This window comes from Odocoileus virginianus, chromosome 1 (genome assembly GCF_023699985.2).
Source record: "Odocoileus virginianus isolate 20LAN1187 ecotype Illinois chromosome 1, Ovbor_1.2, whole genome shotgun sequence".
Classification (NCBI taxonomy): Eukaryota; Metazoa; Chordata; class Mammalia; order Artiodactyla; family Cervidae; genus Odocoileus; species Odocoileus virginianus.
Genome location: NC_069674.1, coordinates 15,440,865 through 15,464,737, shown reverse-complemented (window position 1 = coordinate 15,464,737; position 23,873 = coordinate 15,440,865). Strand labels below are relative to the sequence as shown.

Here is a 23,873-nt window from a genome sequence, read left to right as displayed (position 1 = left end):
TGGTGGGGCAGAGAGCAAAGCAGCTTGAAAATGAAGCTGATTTATACTAAGAACCTAAGGCCACTGATGAGATGATGGGGTGTCCTGGAGAGAGACCTTGGAGAAGTGGTGGAGTAAGGAGGGTGGGCCCCTGCCCAGGAAGGGCAGAGAAATCTGGGGGCTCCTTCAGGGCAGCAGGGCCACCACGACTCCATGAGAGCCTCTGGAGAGGCCACATGGCCGGGTGACCTGGAGAGGCAGCTCTGGCCCCAGAGCGCCAGTGCTAGCAAAGACTCCACATCTCATGAAAGCCAGGAAGCAGAGTCTGCTCAGCTCAGAGGGCAGGCGTCAGCCGGGATGTCCCTTGTAAGCTTTGGGGATTCAGATACAACTTTGAAAGGACAGCAACTCTCAAAACAGACCAAGATGAAAAGGAATGAAGGACTGACATGGATGCTGCTCAAAAACATGCTAAGTAAAAAGAAGCCAGGCACCAAAGGCTACATGGTGTATGATTCCACTGATATGAAATATCCAGAACACGCAAACTCACAGAGACAGAAAGCAGCTAGCGGTTACCAGGGGCTGGGGAAGAGGGGGATGAGGAGTGACTGCTTGATGGGTACCAGGTTTCCTTTTAGGATGGTGAACATGTTCTGGAATTAGGTAGTGATGATGGCTGCACAATGTTGAGGGAGACCGTTAGGAGGCTGGGGTTGCAATCTGACAAGAGTTGAAATGGACATGTATTTCAAGGAAGAGAGAAGGGTGGACTGATGGAGCCGCTGAAAGGTAGAATTCATAGGAGTTGTTGGTACCTTACTGAAATTGGTGGGGGAGAGAGCAGGAGGGTTGAGAATGAGGGATCATAGACTGAGATAGGAAACAGAAGTGGGGTGGGGCCTGGAGAAGGACATGCCAGCCTCCTCATGGAGCCTGAGGTGACCTGGGGTCAGCCACGGAAAAAGCGGGCTGAGTGAAGACCATCCAGGAAGCCCTGGCCCCAAAGTAGAACAGTGGCCTAACGCGCTCCTGCACGGTGCAGCCTTCAGCAATGCCCTTGACCTCTCTAACTCCCCGTTCTCAACCTAAACTGAGGATGTTGACAGTTAAGGTTTATAAAAAACTCCTGGCACGTATTAGAGGTTCAGTCAACTTTAAGTGAATTGGAAATACTGTTCCACGCGCCCCCTCGGCCCTTGACTCTCTCGTGCTCACCGATTCCGTTTCTCTCATATGCCAAGAGTCTGGGCCACGTCCCAGCCCTCGCCCCTCGGCTCTGGCTCCAGGGTGGCCCGGAGGAAAGCCCCTCATCTTCCTTGAGCCTCGCTGTGTCGTCCGCGGGAACCTGATTCCCGTTTTAATAGAGACTGGCAGGTGGACTGGAAGCCAGGACTCCGGGCTCCTGGTGGCGCGATCCCTGCTCCGCAGCATCTGGACTCCTGCCGAAGGGGCGGGAGGCCGGCGGCCCCGGGCGGTGGGGCCGTCCGCGCTCCCGGCGCCTCCTCCCTCGCTCCGGGCCCCCGCCCTGCCCCGGCCCCCGCGCCTCCCCGCGCTCCTCCCCCGCGCCTCGGCTCTGCGCTGAGGTTGCGGCTCCGCCGGGCAGGCGCGCGGGGACCCAGGCGGCGGCGGCGGCGGCGGTCACCGGGTGCAGCGGGTCCGGCGCGGGGAGCCGGGCTCAGCCCCGGCCTGCACGAGCCGCGGCCCTAGCCCACTGAGGCCGGCCTGGGGGGCCCGCAGGGCGCGCGAAGCGCCGAGTGCGCGTGGGGCTGGGCCCCGCACCCCGGCACAGGAGCGCGGGCGCGGCGCGGCGGAGCGCGGGGCATGGAGCCGGCCCGGGAGCCCCCCGCGCGCACCCGGCCGCCGCCGCCTCCCGCCGTTCGCCCTGCGCCAGCCCCTGCCGCCCCCAGGCCGCGCTCGCCCGCCGAGGCGGAGGGCCGCGGTCCAGAGGGGCTGCTGCGGCGATCGGGGTCGGGCTATGAGGGCAGCACCAGCTGGAAAGCGGCCTTGGAGGGTAAGCGGTGAGTGGGACGCGAGAGGCGGGACAGAGTAACCTTGGCCGATCTCCCGTGGGGAGGGCGGGAAGGGCGACTCTGGACCCCTGAGGATGGATGTCAGGGCATTGGATGCCACACTGCGGGGCAGTGGGGAGGAGGTAACTGGGGACCACCTATCTCTGCGGCTAACTCACACTCTGACCTTGGGAGTAGGTTTCACGCTCTGAGCTTCAATTTCCTCACGAGTGAAGGGGGCGGTTACTGTCCTGCACTCACCTGGGAGGCATATACAGAGTGGCTAGACTCTCCAGCAGTGAAAACGTCCTAGGCAACGCGCAAAAGCGGTAGACCCCAGACACGGTGTTAATGCCCTGTGAGAGGGGGTTGGCTGGGAGGTGGGGGTGAACCCCTGGAGGTGATGCGCTGGAGAACCTGCAGGGGCCTCACCTACCTCTTTGTCAGAGGGGCTCAGGAGGTGACCCCTGAGTGGCCAAGGGGGGCAGGTAACCAAAGTGGAAAAGAGTTTAAGTTCGTGAGTTCTCCCAGTCTGCTTGTGTGGCCACTGGTGGGGTGTGGTGTGGGAGGTGTGGCCAGAGGGCTGGTCCTCTGGAAGTTTCTGGGTACTCTTGACACCCGGAGTCCCAGGGCTGAGGACCTCGACAGCATCAGCTAAGGGAAGCTCTAAGCTGAATCACCCAGCCATTATGGAAGGAGTATCAGGATAGGAGGGCTTCCTGGAGTAGGTGACCTCACAGACATATGGAAAGAGAAGGAGCGACATGTTCAAGGGTCAAATAGCGAGAGCTAGCCTGTCCCTTGTGGGGAACTGACCTTCAGAATACCAGGATTTGGGAGGGGCGAGAAGAGAGGATGCTGGAGGACACAGACTGTGAACGGCCACCCAGGCCTTACCAAAGAGTTTGGACTTTGTCTGAAGCAACTACTGAGAGATTTAAAGCGTAGAATGAAAATGAAGTGGGTTTCATTTTCCAAGAAAGTTTGCCCTTGGAAAAGCGGTGGTGGCCCAGAGGGATCAGACCAAGGCCAGGTCAGTGAGGAAGGTGGGGCTGTGGTCAGAGGAGGAACATAATCAGTGCCAGCCAGGGCAGGGGCCTGGCCGAGGAGGGAGAGGTGGGGTCAGCTGTGTCTGCATTTGACCAAAAGGTGGGTGGACCAGGGAACACGGATGGCCTGAGGAGGGGCTGTGCAGACTGGGGGATAAAGTTGGACACCTGGATGGTGATTTGGGACAAAGGAGGCAAAGATGTTGGAACTTGGAGAAGAACTTTTGCAGAAGGGCTTCGGGCTGAGAAGAGCTGAGCAGGATGAAGGTGGACAGACCCCTCTCTGTGACGTGCGTCTCCGGGCACATTGTTAAATTTGCATGTGACACCCAGCTTCCCTCCTGCCCAAGTTATTTCTTGAAGTTGCTCATGCCTCTTGCCTGTATTCTCCACTCATTCATTCATAAGCATTTCTCCAGGATCTGCCCCAACCTAGCTCTAACCCCCAGGGGTTAGGGCCATTTCAGAGGTGGTGTGGCCTCTTTCAACGCCCCCGGCTTGCCGCCTCCTGTCTTACTCTGCATCCTGACCTTGGCCCCGTCTGCTCCTACTCCCAGGGGTGACTGGGCCGACCACCTGCAAGTCAGGCTGAGGAAGAGGCTGCATGCCTGGCAGGAAATGGTCCACGGGGTCTCTCAGGACCCTGGGTCTTCCGGGCCATCCTGTGGTTCGTGTCTACCTGTGGCCCAGCCTCATCTCACCTGTCCGGGCATGGCTCCCTACCTGGCCTGATGCTGGGTCTCGGGGCACCTCTGATCCCTTGGCCTCGTTCGCATGGTCCGTCAGAAGCAGGCCCACTCTGATGCCTGTGGACCTTGGGGGCTCAGCCTCTGGGGCCTATGGGCCTTTCCCATTGTTTTAGCACGTGGAGTCTGTGTCCTTGCCAGGAGCCTCCCCTCTGCTGGTCCCCTGATCATCTCCTGGGTGTTCCCTGGGCACCACATCTCCCACAGGGAGAGGGGAGCTCTCAAACCAGGGGTGGTGCTCTCCAAGGTCCTGCCCTGTGCTGGCCTCCCCCGCCCCCGACTCACTCTGCCTCACCTCCCACACACACTCCTGGAGGGCCCGCTGTCCTGGAGCACCTCTTGGCACAGGGAACATCCCTGTGCTTGAAGAGATCGTGGCAGGGGCCGAGGGGGCCTGTTGAGAGGCAGAGGGCACGGATTCTGGGGTTGGCTAAGCCTGAGCCAGATCCTTTCACTGCCAGTGTGCTGGCAGGTTTGCAAACTTGTCCGAGCCTCAGTTTCCCCACCTGCTAAGCTGGTGGAGAAGAGATTTCTGTCTCTCAGACAGAGGTGCTGGGGTGTAGGGTGTGTGGAGGTGACCCCTTTCCCCAGTCCCTAGACCCCGGTGGGGGAACCCAGGCAAAGTGTGTGACTGCTCAACTGAAATCCTTTGACTGCTGGTCTGCCTACTGAGTCCACACCCAACCCCGAACTGTGTGCATGCTAAGTCACTCAGTTGTGTCCGATTCTTTGCGACCCCATGGACTGTAGCCTGCATAGCTCCTCTGTCCATGGGATTCTCCAGGCAAGAATACTGGCATGGATTGCCATGCCCTCCTCCAAGGGATCTTCCTGACCCGGGGATTGAACCCCAGTCTCCCACATTGCAGGCAGATTCTATACCGTCTGAGCCACCAGGAAGGTCCAAGAATACTGAAGTGGATTGCCATGCCCTTCTCCAGGGGAGTTTCCTGACCCGAGGATCAAACTGGGGCCCACCTAATGAGCCCATGACGAAACCCTCGTGATGGAATGAGTGGTCTGCCATGTCTGCAGACCAAGAGATTTATTTTGCAGCCCTTGCTTAGCCAAGCATCTGTTTTAAGACTTCTTCTTTTGGCTGAGCTGTGGGGTATGTGGGATCTTAATACCCTGACCAGGTATTGAACCCTCACCCCCTGCGTTGGAAGTGCAGAGTCCTAACTACTAGACAGCCAGGGAAGTCCTTGTCTTGAGACTTCTTGATTTGACCAAGCTGAACCCTCGGGGGGCCTCTGCTCCTTTATTACCAGGTGCTGAATATTTATCAAGCCCCTACTACATGCCAGCCCCATGCTGGGGCTTTCATATAACATCACATTTAACCCTCACGTCTGCCCTTCCATGGGCTGGGTAAGTGTTGTGTGTATTTTAAATGTGAGGAAACTGAGACTCAGAGAGGCTCGGTGTCTTGCCCAAGGACACGCGTTGCTCTGTCGCACGTGAAACCCCGCTGGGTTTGCCACGAGGCCCTCTGACGTGAGAGCTCTTACCCCGTCCTGACCTGACCAAGGACACAGGGCTCGGTGAGGCTAATTGGAGAGAATCAAGTTGTGCTTGTGACGCACACAGCTCTCCTCCATGTGCTCCTCAGACGACCCTGCCGCCTCCAGCAGATATTTTTTCCTCTTCACAGGTTAAGTGACGTGGAAAACATCTTAAATCTAGAGCTGGGATTAGAGCCCAGGTCTTTAAGACTTTCCTTTGATGAATAGTTAGCTTTATAAATAGGAAGCCAAATAGAAATTCTTCCAATCGAGTCCTCTCCCTGTGGCTCTTAACCTTTCCTTCCACCCTACAGCCTTGGGGGACAGGTTGCAAAAGTGATCCAGGGCTGCCATCTGGGTGCTGGAAAGACTGGAGGTGATTGGAGATGGGAATAGTTCTGGCACTGGGGGTGCGGGGGTGAGGGAAAAGCAGCCTAGGGGTACAGGAGCGGGGGACCACAGATGATTCTGCAAATCTCAGGCTATAGATTTTTCAAGGCTCACCAATTCTGAATTTTTAATGTTGAAAGTTTCTTGATTAGGCATAAACCCACAACTTCCTGCTCAAAACCACACACACGCATTTAGCAAAGCCTCTTAAAAATTTAAAAATTACCAAACTCTACATTGGAGAGTTTTTGACTGTCAACTTAGGGATGTCAGCTATGAGTCTCTTTTGCACTGTGATATGAGTGTTGTCAGGGGATTTGTCTGGGCTTGGGAGCCAAATTTTTTTTCAGTTGTTTTTTCTGACATTAGGCTAAATCATACGCATTTATAACATAAATAAACTGCACCCTCAAACTCCATTTAATAAAGGCCAGTGCATACAAGGAAGGATTGCTGAGTTAGACATCTGTTCTAGCTTGAATTGTATCCCCCTAAGAGATGTGTTGAAATCTTAACTCCGCAGTTCCTCAGATTATGACCTTGTTTGGAAATATGGTCCCTGCAGGTGTAATTAGTTCAGATGAGGGCATACTGGAGTAGAGTGGGCTTCTAACCCAATGTGACTGGTGTCCTTCTAAGAGACGGTCACATGAAGACAGACACACAGGGAGAAGGATGTGACAATGAAGGCAGAGACTGGAGTGATGCAACTGCAGGCCCAGGAGGGCCAGAGATCACCAGTAAGCCAGGAAAAATGAGGACAAAGCCAGGAAGACTTTTCCTACAGGTCTCAGAGGGAGCATGGCTTGCTGACACCTTGACTGTGGACCTCTGGGCCTCAGAGCTCTGAGATGACGCGTTTCTGGTGTTTTAAGCCACCTAGCTTGTGATGCTTTGTTATGTTGACCTAGGAAACTAATACCACATTGTTTGGGGTGGTCCAGCTCCAAGGCCACCCTCGGGAGTAAACGAAGAGCCAGATCCTGTAGCGTGTCCTCTGTCTGTCCATAGCACAGTGTCCAGGGCAGTTATCCCATGAAAGACGAGGAGAGTCCTCCGTTCTGGTGATGCTGGAGATGCGAGCACAGACTCCCCTTTCCCTGAGAGCAGGTGTATATCCACGTGGTCAAGGGCACCGTCATTCAGGGCAACTAGATGCCCTGTGTGTATCCAGCCCCAGTGGGTGCTCTGTAACATGCCAGGCGATGACTGCGTCCTGTTAGAGGGAACCCAAAGGTGAGGAAAGCACAACCCTTACCCAGAAGGACCGACTCAATGGACATGAACTTGGGCAAGCACTGGGAGACGGTGAGGGACAGGGAAGCCTGGCGTGCCACAGTCCACAGGGTCGTGAAGAGTCGGACACGACTGGGGGGCCGAGCGACTGCCCACAGGGAGCCTGTGAGCCGAGAACCATCATGATGGTGACTGTTGACACTGAGGGAGAGCTTACCACGCCAGGCACTGCTCTAAGCACTATTTGTGGAATTCTCATAAAATTCTAAGAGGCAGATACTATGCTGACTTCGTCTTAAAGACGAGGAAAATGAAACAGAAGCTGAGTAACTTTGCCACGAGAAAATGGCAGAGCTGGGATGTGAACCTGGGTGAAGTGGTTTATGATGTGGACTGAGAGGTGTTTACGGAAGGAAAAAGGAGGATTCACACAGCGTGCTTGCCATGGGCAGCCACCATGCAACTCAAGGGGATCAGCCTTACAACACACAGCCCCTGGGGACGGCAGAGCCGACACAGAGGGGTTCAGCCCTCTGCTGTTACCGAGCCCGGAGCCACCTGCCTCTGGATCCTGCTCGGTGGTCAGTACAAACCATGGCCATAGGAGGCACTCCCGAATGTCTGTTGGACTTGCAAGTAAAGATGGCAGACTAAACACATGCATTTTTCTTTCCCTTCTGAAACTCACTAATACAGTAATAAAAGTTTTTTGTTTTTTTTTTTTTCCTTTTATTTGGGAGGGGGTCACTGCAGCATGTAGCATCTTAGGTCCCTGACCAGGGATCGAATCCATGCCCCCTGCAGTGGGAGCACAGAGTCTTAACCACTGGACTGCCCGGGAAGTCCCACTAAAGGGACTTGCAAGTAAGGATGGCAGACTGAAGACATGCATTTTTCTTTCCTTTAAAAACCCAATAAAGTTTTTTTTTTTTTTTTTTAAAAGACCACAAGAATAACAAGAACAGGAGAGAAAACAATAGCAACACAGTTGGGTGCTAGGGATCAATGATGATGATCAATGATGATGATCAGTGATGATGATCAATGATCAATAACTGACACTGACTCCCCCAGCCTTAGAAAGTGCAGCAAGCAGCGGAGCACGCAGGACCCCACACTGGTTGGCACAGCAGGGTGTGAAGAGGGAGCAGATGTCAGGAGGGCTGGGTGAACCCTTGTTAGGAAGACTTCAGGTCCTCAATTCTCTTCCCACTCTGTGAGCCTCTCCCCAGCCCTCTGCCCTGGGGAGAGAGGGCCTCCAGACACCAGCACATTTGACAGCAAACAGGCAGCATCTACGGATTGAGGGCTGAGGATGGCCTCCTCGCCTCTTCTCCCAGCCAAGACTACATCCTACAGAAGTGAAAACAGAGGGGCAGCCCCCAGAGACGCTGACCCGAAAGGAGAAACTCAAGGAGATCCACAAACAGAGAGCTGGACTTCCCTGGTGGTCCAGTGGCTAAGACCCGGTGCTCCCGAGGCAGGGGGCCCAGGTTCAATACCTGGTTGGGGAACTAAGATCCCACAGGCCGCAACTAGGACCAGGCACAGTCAAATGAATAAATATTAAAAAAAATAAAATCAAGTGTTAAAGAGAGAACCTTGAGGAGCAACCCAGCCAGGTCACTCTGCCATGACCTCCACAGTTAATAAATCCCTCTCACAGTCTCAAAGGCACCAATAAAGTCTTATTCCTCCTGCCTTAATCATGAACAAATAACCAAGGGTCTCTAGATGTATGAGGAAAGTCCCTGACATGGAAGCTAGAGATTAAAACACACGAACAGAGGGGGAAAGCAGTTTGGAAAAAACAGAGATTACACAGACTAAACTTTCTGCCCACCTCTCCCCCAACCTTCCTGCTTCCCCCCAAAAATATCAACTAAAAAACTGTCAGTATTATTCAGAGAGAGAAGAGAAAATTTTGCATCATTAAAATAAAAACAGTATGCTTTAGGAGGGAGTATTCAGGGAACAGCAGTAACAAACCCCCGAAAACCTTGGAAGCTAAAAATAATCATAAGAATAAAAGATTCAGTAGAGAGTGGGAAGATAAAGTTTAAAAAAATCTTCAGGAAATAGAGCAAAAAGGCAAAGTGGATATGAGGGCTTCCGCTCTCTGCTCTGTCCTTTTGTAAGGGCATTAACCCCACCATGGGAGCCCTGACCAAGAATGGATCTGCTGGTAACCTTGATCCTGGACTCGCCAGCCTCCAGAACTGGGAGAGAGAAGTGTCTGTTGTTTCAGCCATCCAGTCTAGGGGTTTTGTTAGCCTGTGCAGACTAAGACAGAAGTGGAGTAGAATTCCTGATTTTGCCTCATCAGCTTAAAGGAGCTGCGGCATTGAAATAAGAATGAGCACACAGAAGTGTAGGCAAAGGAAAATGATTAATTACAGGGAAACAAGAAGTTGTGTAGAAATAACGATCGTAATACACTGCAGAGATTGCTGGGAGCAGCGTTTACATTGTTAAAAGAAAAGAACAGAGACTTCCCTGGTGGTACCATGGTTAAGATTCCTTGCTTCCACTGCAGGGGGCGCAGGTTTCATCCCTGGTCAGGAGAGCTAAGATCCCACAAGCTGTGTGGCATGGCAAAAAAACCCAAAAAACAAACCCCTCACCAAATTATCAGTCCAACCCAAACTATGATGTTGAGAGGGTAAGTAGTATGTGAGTGATCAGGGTGGGACAATAATGCAGAGAATTAAATCTTCCTCATTACTGTGGAACATCAATAAGTAATGTCTTAAATAGAAAAGTTGAGCAGTATTGACTTCTTGACACAAAGCTTTTAGAGATTTGGAGGTAAATACCGAAAGAGTTCGCTGAAGGAATTGGAAGTAGTTGCCTCTATGGAAGGGGCGATTCTTTGGTTGTTTAGTGAAGCCTGGTAGATTTCTTGACTTTGGATTTGTTGCTTTGCAGATCCTTGATAAAGGACCAGGTTTCTTTTCCCAATCTGTTGTGAAGTACCATACAGATGAATTACTAGAAACAGCATCAGGCACTTGGATGTCACCGGAATGCTGAATTGCTGTAGAGGTTTCTATTAATAGATATTCCTCTTGACTTTGGTACTTCGCTCATCTGGGTGGACAGCCCAGTGGTGGGCTGGAGGTGGTCCTTTCATCTATGCACATATATAACATAAAAATTTTTAAAGGACTTAAAAACAAAAAGGGAGTTCTCATTACTGGTGGCTCAGATGATAAAGAATCTGCCTGCAATGTGGGAGACCTGGGTTTTATCACTGAGTTGGGACGATCCCCTGGAGAAGGGACCAGCCACCCACTCCAGTATTCTGGCCTGGAGAATTCTATGGACAGAGGAGGCTGGCAGACTACAGTCCATAGGGTTGCACAGAGTCTGACACGACTGAGTGACTTTCACTTTCACTTTTCACATCCACTAGGATGGCTATACAAACAAAAGTGGAAGCTAACAAGTGTTGGTGAGGAGATGGAGAAATTAGAACATGTGGTGTCGGCATCACTGGTAGGATGCAAAATGGTGTTGCAGCTGTGGAAAGCAGTTTGGTGTGTCCTCAAAGAGTTAAATGTGGAATTACCATATGATCCAGCAATTCTACTCCTAGGTATATACCCCAAAGAGTTGAAAACAGGGACTCAAACAGATCTTTGTTGGCCAATGTTCACAGCAGGATGATTCATAATAACTAAAAGATGGAAGCAGTCCAACTGTCTGTCAATGGATGGATGGATAAACAAAATGTATGTAATCATACAATGGAATATTATTCACCACAAAAAGGAAGGAAATTTTGATACGTGCTACAATATGGATGAACATTGAAAACAATGTTAAGCGAAAGAAGTCAGACCCCAAAAGACAGATATGATTCCATTTACATGAGGTACTTAGGACAGGTGGATATATAGAGTCAGAAAGTGAATGAGAGATTAGCAGGGGCTGGAGGGGGTTGGGAATGAGGCGTTAATGCTTGATCAGTAGAGTTTCTGTTTGGGATGATGAAAAAGTTTTACAAGTAGATCATGGGGATGACTGCACAACTTTGTGAATGTAATTAACACCATGCATTGCACCCTTGAGCATAGTTAAAAAAGCAACTTTTATGTTATGTGTATTTGATCACAATTAATAAAACTTTCAAAGACCCTGTGTCTAAAGTCTATAAGGGTTCTTTCATTAAATATCAAATTAAATGCCATTTTCAGCAACATGGATGGATCTAGAGATTACCATACTGAGTGAAGTAAAGTCAGACAGAGAAGTACAAATATTGTATGATATCATTTATATGTGGAATCTAAAAAAACCAAAAGGATACAAATGAATTTATTTACAAAACAGAAACAGACTCATAGATTTAGAGAAGGAACTTAAAGTACCAGTGGGAAGGATTGAGGGGCGGGATGGTAAGGGAGTTTGGGATTGACATGTACACACTGCTATACTTAAGATAACCAGCAAGACCTACTGTATTGCACAGGGAACTCTGTTCAATATTGTGTAACAACCTAAATGGGAAAAGAATTTGAAAAAGAACATATATATATATATATAATCACTTTGCTGTATACACCTGAAACTAACACATCATTGTTAATCAAGTTAATCAATTACACTCCAATATAAATAGAAAGTTAAAAAATTGCTGTGTGGGATTCCACTGAATGAATGCCCAACATTTTATCCATTCTCCCTTTGACAGACATTTAGCTTGTTTCCATTTTCGTGCCGTTGTGAATAACCCTGCTATGAACATTTAAAAAATCAAATTAAAATTTGGGGTGAGAACAATAAATAAATAAAATGTTAAAGGGAGAAGCCAGAGGATCAGGAAAGCCTTCCTGAAGAGGATGGAGGGTGTGGGGCAGAATTTCAAGAGACAGCAGTTGAAGAGGAGAACTTTGGGAGCAAAGATCCAGTCACAGGGCTGAGAGGATGAATTGGGGTATTTCAAGGAGTCTGTCGGGCTGAAACTAGGGATGAGGTAGAGAAGCAGCAGGATGTGAGAGACTGGAAAGTGCTAACAGCCACAGAAAGAGTTCAAGTGTGTAGCCCTGAGAGGGGTTTTAAGCAGAAGTATCACAGAATCAGACAAACCTGTGCTTGAGAATGGCATTTCAGACTTCAGCATCAGGATGGCCTGGACCAGAGGTTTCCAACCTCCAGCCTGTGAACTGGTACCTCCTGTCAGATCAGCACTGGCATTAAATTAGAAATAAAGGGCACAATAAATGTCATTCACTTGAATCATCCCCAGACCATCCCTCCCCCTCTTCCTTAGTTCATGGAAAAATTGTCTTTCATGAAACTGGTCCCTGGTGCCAAAAAGGTTGGGGACCACTGCCCTGGAGGGCTTGTTCAAACACAGAGTGCTGGGCTCAGCCCCAGTTTCTCAGTATCAGGACTTGGGGTTGGCAGTGGGAATGGGCTGTGGGGATGGGCCATAATCAATGGGCCATAATCAATCCCTTTCTCTCTCCTCAGACACCACCACACGTCTCCTGCTGGGGGCCATCGCAGTGCTTCTGTTCGCCATCCTGGTGGTGATGAGCATCTTGGGTGAGCATGGATGTCAGAGCATTTGCAATTCATTTCCTACACACCTTTCAAAAGCATGTCTAATGAGGTCAAGAAAGGTTCCAGACATATCATCAACTTTGTGTGGGTCAAAGTAAATAGGAAATAGGGTATTGGTTCTAGATGACATTTTAGCCTAAAATAATATGTTCACAAATCAATATATCTATCCCCTTAACTAAGCCATGCAGCGAAAGTGGAGATGTTACTTAGGTACCATTACAAAAATGCTTCAAGAACGCTGAACAAACTTGGTGTGTGTTAGGCGGGCAGTGCTTCATGAACGAGACAGTTTGGGGTTAAGGGCCTTAAAGATCTCATTCACTCACTCAATAAACATTTATTGATCCCGGCTGTGTGTTAGGCCCTGGGCTAAGTGCTGGAGATATATATTTTTTAAAGTGTAGTATGACATCCACTCCCTTGTCCAGTGATAGGGTGTTGTCTGGGGGCCTCCCAGAGCAGGGAGCACATGTGGTAAACCCTGAAGAATGAATAGTTTCCTGGAGACCAGGAGGAACACAGAACAGGGCATTCTGCGGAGGAGCGTCCAGGGAAACACAGCGGCAGGCAGGACCGAAAGGGTCGAAGGAGGAATCAAAAAGAGGAAACTGCTATAGGCAAGCCGGTGAGGCTATATGACCTGGGGCTTTGCTGCTTGTAATGGGTTCAAGCCAAAATGATTTCAGGACCTCTGTCTTTAATCTTTGAGAAGCTTTAATCCTAACACCTCAAAATGGGAGGAAAATCCACGGATAATATCAGTTCTAGCCAACCTGCACTTGTAGGGCATGCAGGCTAAGCAGGGCACTGTGGCTGCTTAGAAAAGAAGGTGGTGACCACCTTGGATTCACCACCAGTTTGGATTCACCTAGACTAATTGCTACAAATTAAACTATTCTACTGCTATGTTGGGAGGGCAGGGCAAGGTGTAAACAGAGCATATTGTGATTGGAGGAAAGCACAACAGTCTTTGGAGATCCTCATGGAAAAGCATGGCCTGTAATTCTAAGTGGGCCTGCAGCTCACTGAACAGGAATGCCCAAGTGCCCATTAATCAATTAATTGGTGTTGGCGTGGCAGTAGCTCCCTTGGGCACTTGCGTACCATGGGCCTGTTCTTGACTCTGTCCTGGTCTACATTTTAATAAACCTTCTTGTATGAGAACAAACGAAAAAATGTGCTTATGGAATTTGTAAGCAATACAACCCAAAGAGGGATGTTCCACAGGCCAGGTGAAAAAGAAATTGAGATTAAAATTCATCGTTAGGGAATTCCCTGGTGGTCCAGTGGCTAAGACTCTGCGCTCCTGATACAGGGGGGCTGGGTTCAATCCCTGGTTAGGGAACTAGATCCCACATGCCACAACTAAGACTCTATGTAGCCAAATAAATAAAAATAAATGTTAAAAAAAAATAAAATTCATCGTTAAAAACTCAAATAAGCCAACGTGAATGAAGCGACTGTGGAAGAAACAAACACAAGATCCTGCATTTAAATTTAAATGTGATTTACACATGTTCTGGGCAGGGGGACCTGGCTTGGAAGGAGATCATAGGAAAATAGTTGAAGAGTATGGCTGAATTCCTTTTGGCAAGGAGGCCCTTAGAGAATCGCATGGAAGCTCCGGGCTTCCTTCCCAGAAAAGTGCACCTATGCACATACCCACAGATTCTTCTCATTGGAGTGTCTGCAGGCTGGAAAACCCACGGCAGCCAGAAGGGCTATGGCGATCGCTGCTGGGTGGCGGACCACAGCTGATGTGTCCCAGCTTGTGCTGGTGGCAATGTTTTAGGGGTCACGTGGGCACATCACAGTGAGGCAGGCAGGATGGAGAAGGTCTGGAGAGCATCCCCTCCAAGGGATTGTGGAAGAGATGGTGTCTGTTCAGTTCTGGAAGAGGGGAGTGTGGGTCAGTCCTCAAGGAGAAGGCAGACCAGGTCTGTCCGGGTCACTCCAGAGGCAGATCCTGGGTCCGCGAAGCTAGGTCACAACGGGAAGGCAGGCTGGGACTCAACATTGAAAAGGAACTTTCTAGCACTTCAGCAGCATAGCCGATGAGGGTGTGGCCAATGAGAGCGGGTGGGGGTAGGGGGGGATGGTTCACAACCTGGCTGAAGAGAGAGGATGCGTGGCCACCAGGTTCAAGTCTGAATTTGTTGGGTTTCACACCACCTCCGGGAGCCCAGAGAGAGAGGAGAACATAATCTGGGGGTTAACCTGCTGTCACTCCCCTTCATGGGGGTGTCCCTGCCAAATTGCTCTTCCTAGTTCATGTAGTCCCCAGCCTCCGACCTGCCAGGCGCTGTGACAGGCCCTCCCCTGAGATGAGTGACTGATGGTCACCAAAGTCAGGGGGTCCCAAGTGGGATTCTTGGGGGCTGGGCACAGACCCTCCATGCTGGCAGATACTGAGTCCCTCCTTTTCCCTGCAGCCTCCAAGGGCTGCATCAAGTGCGAAGCGCCCTGCCCAGAGGACTGGCTGCTATACGGAAGGAAATGCTACTTCTTCTCAGAGGAACCGAGAGACTGGAACACGGGCCGGCAGTACTGCCACAGCCACGAGGCGGCACTTGCTGTGATCCAGAGTCAGAAAGAGCTGGTGAGTGCCCAGGGCGAGGGGCGTGTCGGGGCGGGGTCTGGGCGAGCTGGTGAAAGGGGCGGGGCCATGCGGGAGAGCCACGCCCAAGGACCTGGTGTCCCCTGTGACCTGTTTCCAGACAGGTGGGGTGTGCACGTGGGCTCCACAAATGGGGTCTGAGCAGCTCCACGGAGGGGCTCTTGTTCTTACTGCTCTTGTCAAGGCCAGCTGCGTCCATCCAAGGTTGGTTTGCTGAGCTCAAAATGATCAACTGTAAGCATTACAAATTATATAGGCACTTGTGAAATATGAGGGTTTCCCTGGTGGCTCAGCCAGTAAAGAACCCGCCTGCCATGCGGGAGACCTGGGCTCCATCCCTGGGTTGGAAAGATGCCCTGGAAGAGGGCAAGGCAACCCACTCCAGTGTATCAAATTGGCATCCTCAACTAGTCCAAATCAGGGTCTGAGGTCCCACCTAACACCCCAAATAGTCATATCACTAGAAATATGAATGTAACACAATGAATAGGTCTCTTGGCCATTTTTGGATTTTGCAGGTTCGTGCAATTCAAAATCTAAAATCACTTCTGTTTGTCTCTGATACACAGTCTGATAGCCCCTTTCTGCAGAGAAAGGCCCAGGACAGCCAGTCCCAGATAACCCATCAAGCAATCCCAGGCTTCCTAAAAATCAGGAATGTTGGCATGCTGGGTCCCCAAGCTAGGAGACAAACCCTGTTCCAGGGTTCCTGCCCCATTGGCACCTCCCCAGAGTCCATGTTCCTTGAAGGCCATTGCAGTGCATCTGTAAACCCAGCTCCTCACTCCTGGGGTGTGGTGAGGTGTCACCCTTACGGTGTCCACGCATCTTGAGAGCCAGTCTTCCAAGTTAAAGTTCATCTGGGGGTGTGTGAGCAGTCAGGAGGCCACACCTGACTCTGAGGTTTCCCTCTTTCCTTGGCGCAGGAATTCATGTTCAAGTTCACACGGAGGGAGCCCTGGATCGGCCTGCGCAGAGTGGGGGACGAATTCCACTGGGTCAACGGGGACCCGTTTGACCCGGACACGTGAGCCGAGGCTTCATCTTCTGACCACCGAGCTTAGACTGGGGAAGACCTAGCCTCCCAGACGAACCTCCTGAGGGACAACTTGGTTTTGTGTTAGCTAGAGCCACTCACCTGTAGGGTCAGGGGTGAGGGACAGAGGCCCGGGCATGGGAATGGCTTTACTACTCTCTCCCCAGTAAAGTCCAGCCTGGTTTGGTGGCCCTGTTCCACGTAGGCATCAGAGCTTCCTGCTGCTGGAAGGGGCCCAGGCTCTTTCCATCTTGTGACTCCCTCGTTGCTCTGCGTGACTCAGTGTGGCTCAGAGAAAGGGGAGGATATCCCAGGACAGCCCTCTGCACTGGGCAGAACTTAGCCACATGGCCCCGCCTGACAGTGAGAGGGGAGGAAATGGGACCTCTATGCTGGGCAGTCACGTGCCACCTGAACAGTTTTACTACGGAGAAAGGGGGTCTGAACTACGGGTCCCAGGATGGTCCTCTTAGAGAAAACACCTTGAGGGTGTTGGTGGCATGTGCCAAGGTGGTATTATTTGTGTGGCCCATGTGGTGTGGCAGTGAGCGTGTGATCTGTGTGGTGGGTGAGTGGGGTGATGGTGGCAGCGGAGAAGGGGGGCACTTTAGGCTTAGGGAGACACAGGTCAGCGCACACGGGGCGTAAGAACCTCAGCCTCTGATCTAGACCCTAAGGCTGGAGGACTAGGCCCGAGGAGTTGGGTGGGGGCGCAGCTGCTGACCTGATATGACCCTCGGGCCATGAAGACTTCCCTATTCCCACATCTCCCTGTCTCCTGAGCTCTTCATTCCGTGCCTCTCTTTGTCCTCACTGCCCCTTCCTTTTTGCTCCTCTTTCCTTGTCCTGACCTCATCCCCCAATCTGTTCTCAAAGCAGCTGAGAAAGTCTTGCCTTGCTGCTGCCCCCGCCTCTCCCCTTCTCAAAGCTTCTTGCTCCTAGAACACTGGAAGCCCTGGAGGCTGGAGGCCCCAGGATGTTGACCACCCAGCAACCAGCAGGCCTTGGGGCCACGCTTCTCTGACCACTCTGAGGTGGTTCTGGCCTCCCCACTCCCTCTTGGGGTCCTTCTGATGCCCTCTGAGAACCTCGTCCTGGCCTTGGTGGTGGGGGGCTCAGGTCAGGGTGACCATTTAAGAAGAAATGTTGAGCTTCAAAAGGGATGATTTTAGGCAGGGAGAACCCCCTGTGCTATTAATAGCTGTAAGAGGTGCAGGCAGGGTGCCGTGGGCAGGTGGGGTCAGGGGAGGCTTGTCCTAGACAGGGCCCCAGTCTCCTGGGACGAGTGAGCCGAGCCTGGCAGGATGGGGAAGCCAGATGGGAGCATAGGGTGCATCCAGATACATCTGTGGGCATCACCAGGGTGATTGGAGCTGTGGTACAGACTTGGGAGATAGTGGGAGCCACGCTAGCAAGGTCTGTAGGGTGGACTGTCCCAGAGCAGGGCAGCTCCAGAGGGAAGGATGAGTCACAGGGCCTCTGGGGCTGCCCAGCAACGGGTGGCATCTGCCAGCAGTGAGTGCCTGGTCTCCTCTCTCCTGGCCACAGGTTCCCCATCGCGGGCCCGGGGGAGTGCGTCTTCGTGGAGCCCACCAGGCTGGTGTCGACAGACTGCCTGATGACCCGGCCCTGGGTGTGCAGCAAGATGGCCTACACATGAGGTGGGTCATGCCAGAGGCCACCCTGCAACCAGGCTCTGAGACCTGCTGGCCCGGGGCTCCGCTCCAAGGCGAAGCAGCGAGGAGGATGCTCTCTGCCCCTGGGTGCTCTCCTCCAGCCCCCGAATCCTGGTCCCTGGTCTCCTTGGCCCCAGGCAGGCCCTGTGGCTCAGCAATCAACTCCCACAAGCTCAGTAGTACGTAGGCACGTGTCCCCAGACACACACGCACAGCGACGCACTTGCTCATGCACACGCGTGCACACAGCGCCCGCTCAAGTTCACAGTCTACCCTTCGTCAGCCCAGGAGGTCTCTCCCTGGCCCCACCCTGGAGCATTCCTTCCTCTGGAGGCCCTGGTGCTCTGAGGAAGGCTGGGGGCTGACAGACTGCCGTACTGTCTGCACACACGGAACCCCTCCCCAGGCATCTCTCTCCTGGCTCCTGGGGAGGCAGGAAGGGCAGCCCCTCACCTGGCCCCTGCATCCACCCCTCTGGCCTTGCCCAGGGTCTCAGGCAGGCCCCTGCTGGGTCCGTGGTGCTGCTCTGTTGGTCACCGGTGGAATAAAGAGATGACTGGCGTCCAGAGAAGTCGGCTGCCGTTTGTTCCATGATCGTGGCTTGAGGGAGGGGGGCATGGCTCGGGGTGCCTGTCTAGGGAGGGACCACCAAGAGGCACCAGTGTGGCAGGCAACACGTGAAGGAACCAAGGCCAAAAACACGCTCTGTGGCCTCAGGGCACCGTTTAATGTTGCCAGGCCACTGCGTTATTCTTAGATGTCTGAGGGGTGTGCTCCATCTGGCGTCATCATTACCATTCGACTCAACAGGACAAACATTTATTCACACCTATCATGTGCCAGACATCACACCAGGCAGGGGGATCAACAGCTTTATCCCCCAAGTGAGCACACAGGGAGCAGAGGGACCAGCTTGGGGAGCACCAGAATATTCTGGAACATGGCCGAGGGATGCTTATTCTGCCTTAGGAGAGGACAGAGTGAAGGAGGTGGGAGGATGAGAGGAGATGATGTGCATGTTGGGTTGGTTAAGAGTTTGTGCAGGTCCGAGGGCCCCTTCCTGTCCCTCCTTGGTCTGCAGGGAAGGAAGGGGGGATGGGCCAGAGGCTGGTGGTTCCCCTGGGCCTGCAGCGGCTGCAAGTGCCACCTTCTCCAGCCACGCGCCTGGAGCCCAGAGCAAGCGGTCGGGGGGTCTGGGCCTCCCAGCCCATGGCCGGGTGAGATACATGTGGGAGCTGCCTAGGAGGTGCGTCTGTGAATCTGGGTCCTGCCCCATTTTCTGAGAAATCAGCTCAGAGGGAAACACAGCCTGCTCTACTACCGTCACTCCTTATACTGTCAGTTTTCAGACACAACTGTCAGCTTCGGTTTTGTGGACTCTTCTGAAAGCTTTCCAGGTATTTAGTAAAATATGGGTATTTTGTGGTTTCATATTTTATCTTCATGGGGAAGCCAGTATGGAATCTGACTGTGCAATGAAGAGGTTAAAGGAATGATGTGTGGTGGCGGTGGCCTGTGGGGGGTTGGCTGAAGCCCACCGCCTTCCCAGCCCCTGTGGGGAAGTGTTTTGAGGGGCTGAGGACTGAGGAAGTGGTCAGTTGCTGCTGCTGCTGCTTGGGTTGGGCAGGGGCTGAAGGGTGAGTAGGGGGGGGGTGTCTCACACTCACACCTGTTCTCAGTCATACACAGGTCTGGGGTTCTCACCAGTATCTTCCCATCAAAGATGGTCTTCCCATCAAAGCCTTTGTAGTTGCTGTTCAGTCGCCAAGTTGTGTCTGACTCTTTGCGACCCCACACACTGCAGCACACTAGGCTCCTCTTTCCTCCACTATCTCCCAGAGTTTGCTCAAACTCAGGTCCATTGAGTCAGTGATGCTAGTCTTACCTCATTTAAGTCTCTTAAAAAGGACCTGAGGTGGGTTATGCTGCCACAGGTGACCCAACTGTACCTGGGCAGGGCCCAAGGCATGAGGAGCAGGGCTGTGTCCTCATCCTGTTCTGTGGGTTTAAGTGGGAAGAAGGGAGCCATGAGGGGGCGCGGAGGAAGCACTGTGGGAGGGCAGGGAATAGGAACCCAGGCCATCGGGATCTTATCTTTCATTCAGCTCCACAGCCTGCTGCCTCAGGGCGCACTGGCAGGTGAGCTCTCCAAACCTTGGGTTTGTCCTGGGGCGGCTCAACAATTCTAAATCAGTTCAGCAAAGCTAAAGGAACTCTAAAGCTAAAAGAGATCAACAAAACCAGTCAATCCTAAAGAAAATCAACCCTGAATTTTCATTGGAAGGACTGATGCTGAAGCTCCAAAACCTTGGCCACCTGATTTGAAGAGCTGATTCACTGAGAAAGACTCTCTTGCAGGAAAGATTGAGGACAAGAGGAGAAGAGGGCAACAGAGGATGAGATGGTTTGATGGCATCACTGACTCAATGGACATAAGTTTCAGCAAACTCAGGGAGATAGTGGACACGGAAGCCGGAGGAGCTGCAATCCATGGGGTCGTAAAGGGTCAAATAGGACTGAGCGACTGAATAACAACAAAAGGAACTCTGACCCAAGGTCATGGATGTTTTCAGAGTTTTCTTATCTTTTCCTACCCAGGAAGGAAACGCAACACCAAAACAAAACACCAGCACGCCAAACTTGAGAAACGTTGAAAATCTTTCAAAGGTTATAAACCAGCCAGGGACTTCCCTGGAGGTTCAGCGGTTAATATTCCGCCTTCTACTGTAGGGAGCGCGATCCATCCGATCCCAGGTCGAGGAAGATCTTGCACGCTGCCCTGCGCGGCCAAAAGCAGATAAAAAAACCGACAAACCCAGCCAGGCATCCACGCCTCCCACGTGGGCAGAGAGCCAGGCTGGGTGGGCGTGCAGTTCCTCCTGAGGCCACAGGCGGCAGCATGGAGTCCAGGCCCTCTGCGGGTTTCTAAGCCTGGAGCTCAGAGCTGTCTCCCTGGGCAAGGGTCTGGGGGTGGGGTGGGGGGGGGCGGTTAGGGAGAGGCCTGAGGCTAGGCCTTCCCTTGTGGCCCAGCTGGTAAAGAATCCGCCTGCAATGCGGGAGGCCTGGGTTCGATCCCTGGGTTGGGAAAACCCCCTGGAGAAGGGAAAGGCTGCCCGTTCCAATATTCTGCCCTGGAGAATTCCATGGACTGCATAGTAGTCCATGGGGTCGCAAAGAGTCGGACACGACTGAGAGACTTTCACTTCACTTCACTTCAGGCTAGAGAGAAGTGTAGGGGGCAAGGTCCAAAGGAGCACCCTTCAGCCCCAAAGGACCACCCTCCAGCCCCACTCCTCAACCCCTTTGGAAGATTTTCCCTTCTGAGGCGACTCGCCTGGAGTTGAGAGTGTGCTTAGCTGGGAGCCTGGGTGGATTTGAAGCCACACCGCAGCGCTGTTCTCTGAGGGGGCGGGAAGGCTGGAGCTCGCCCGCTAGGCCACCCTCAGACGTTGGCTGTGAAGATGGCGCGAGGAGGGATTTTATTAGCAGGACACACTGAGGGGTAAGGTTCGTTGCTGTGTTGGCAGGTTCACTGGTGATTGCTTAGTAAATTCTCCCACAGCCTTAACAGATGAAGAAGCAGGTTCAGGGAGGTTAAGGGGCTTGCTGTATCTACGTCACAAGCCTAGGGGGTGGGGGAGAGAAGGAGCCAAAGGAGCCATCTTGGGAGAGGACGTGGGGTGCCCCTCGGCGATTTTTTTCCCCTGCGCACTTTTATCGCCTTCATATGGTTTTCAGGCGGAATTTCCCATAGAGCGTGAGTGACGCAAATACTGACTACTGCCCTTCTCTCTCTTCAAGGTCCAGCTCGCGCTCCCTGGGACTGCTTCCGGGTCGGCAGCCGCCCGCGGTGACCACGCCCTCCCCCAACACCTGCGGCGCCAAAAACTGAGCCTCTCACGTGGCCGAGTGTGGAACTTCTCATATGTGACGCATCTCTTCACTCATCTGACCGCTCTTGTCTGATTACAAGCCTCTGAGTAGCAGGGATTATGTGCTGCTGGCTCTTTGTAGCACACGTAACATATGCTCAAAAAAATTGTTAGTGGTGACAATAAGATTGCTGGCGAGTGTCATCTCTTCACCCGTTGCCATTGGGGCAGACAGCAGTGGCCGGCTGTCTGTCAGAGACTTGTCTTTTAGGCTTTGGTGGGCGTGCCATGATTTTAGAGATCCGGCCAAGATGAGATCTTTAATTTGTTTTGCTTCAGTTAAGTGAGCTCACTCACATTCCCTAAGCAAGTACATACTGGGTGGCCTGAGTGGGGGTGGCCTGGAGCACGTGAGCCAGAGGGAGAAGTCCCTCCACTTCTAAGATGTTCTTTGCATCATTCACAGAGGACCAAGAGACCAGACCCAGGGAGGGCTTCCAGCAGTGACTGGGCTTGGCTGCCGAAGATTCCTGTGATCTCCAGGATAATTATGCTAATGTCGCTCTGTTCTGTGTGTGAACGACCACTTGGTTTTCAGAAATGTCCACTGTCAGCTGTGTACTTACACCAGGAGGGGGTGAAGAACTTCAAACTGGGAGCAAGGAGGAGGTTCACACAGGGGGGCATCCGGCAAACTTCCTGCCATACCCATCAGAGATACGCTCTCAGCCTGGAGGGGACGTGCTTCCTCTTGGCTCTGGAGACCTGCTGGAGTCTAGTATGGGACTGTCTCTACCGATGAGCAGGCGTGCAGCTCAGACTGCTGTGCTCAACCTCCCAGACCCCAGGCTTTACTTCTAATAAAGTAGAAATTGTGCCTGCCTGGCCTACCTCACAGGATTATGAGAACCGTAGATGTTAGAATTTCAGGGATAAAAAATGATCGACCCTATTCTCACTATCCATGAGGCCCAGAGAGGGTTAAATAACATGTCCAAGGTCGCGCATCTAGTGGCAGAGCTAGACTTCAGGTCTTGTGGCTCCTCTCTTGCTTGTTGATCCTTATTGCACATATCATGCTTTATTTTTTCACTTGTTCACCATAGACGCAGAAGTGTAAGCCCCTAGAGGGTGGGGATTCACTCTCATACTCCTTTGTTTCTCTAGAGCCTGGTGCATACTAAAGGAGCTCAATAAATGTGCTGAACTGATCTTGACTCCTAGTTGACATGCTCCTTCCCTCTATACCATGCCACCTCTGATCTCGGAAATCTGCACTGCTAGTCCAGCTGCCCACAGAAAGTATGAAAACTTGCAGATGTTTTAGAGAAAGAGATAAGATGCTCAACCACCTTGCAATGTCGATTAGCATCTTTTAAAGCACAGAATCCATATGAACAAAGACATACACATCTAAGACAAAATTGGAATAATAACAATGAATGCTAATTAAAAGCTTATAATAAGGCCAGGCATTGTGTGAGGCACTTCACACACATAGTAAGTGCTTAATGAAAAGTTATTATCTTTTTTTACTATGATGTAAGTTGAGTAGGGGATTGGAATATGCTAGCTTCTGTAATACCTGCATTTCAGAGCCTTACCCGAATAAAGATTCCTTTGTGGCTCACACCGCAGACTATTGCAGGTCAACCATATGGAAAAGCATTGCTGCATCCAGGGCCTTGGAACATAGAGGCTCAAACAGAACGTGTTTTAGGGGATGTGGTAGATGAGGCTACCAGGTACCAATTTTCCGTTTCCTTTCCTTCTGGGTATGTAGAAGGACTACTTCTGGGCCTGTTTGAAGGTGGGTGTCAGGTGACACCAGAGCTTTAACCATGGCAAGGTGACATGTCATTTCCTGGTGGAAACATTTAAGAACCAGTGCACACCCCTCCATATTCTATACTGCCCCCTCCTCCACTGCCAGTCATAATTTTTCTATTTGGAGGCTTCCTAAGACTGAAGCATGCTAAAATGCTAAGTCAGTATGTGGAGAATGGGTTCCCTGGAGGGTGTCTGAATCTGCAGCAGACTGTGTAAGTGAGAAAGCCTCTGAGATTTTGGGTTTGTTGTGATCATAGCATATCTTACCCTAGACTAGACAGGGGCCTGGAGGTGGCACACGTTCCATCCACAGTTGATTGACCAGGAAGATTGTGGGAGGCTGAGAAATAT

The 23,873-nt window shown here is 51.9% G+C and overlaps 1 protein-coding gene across 2 annotated transcripts; it reads left to right on the top strand.

The window, feature by feature from the left end:
- Positions 1 to 1,429: 1,429 nt before the first annotated feature.
- On the top strand, positions 1,430 to 22,903 carry CLEC2L (C-type lectin domain family 2 member L). 2 transcript variants are annotated; one of them, XM_020899378.2, is made up of 6 exons: positions 1,430 to 1,993; positions 12,396 to 12,470; positions 14,924 to 15,090; positions 16,035 to 16,135; positions 17,693 to 17,805; positions 21,622 to 22,903. In XM_020899378.2, exons 1-5 carry the CDS (start codon positions 1,804 to 1,806, stop codon positions 17,802 to 17,804), a joined length of 645 nt encoding a protein of 214 aa, XP_020755037.1. In that variant the 5' UTR covers positions 1,430 to 1,803; the 3' UTR covers position 17,805; positions 21,622 to 22,903. The 2 variants fall into 2 exon arrangements, with proteins under 2 accessions (XP_020755037.1, XP_020755038.2); XM_020899379.2 differs by lacking the exon at positions 21,622 to 22,903 and having other exon boundaries at positions 1,862 to 2,000; positions 17,693 to 18,391.
- Positions 22,904 to 23,873: the final 970 nt, after the last annotated feature.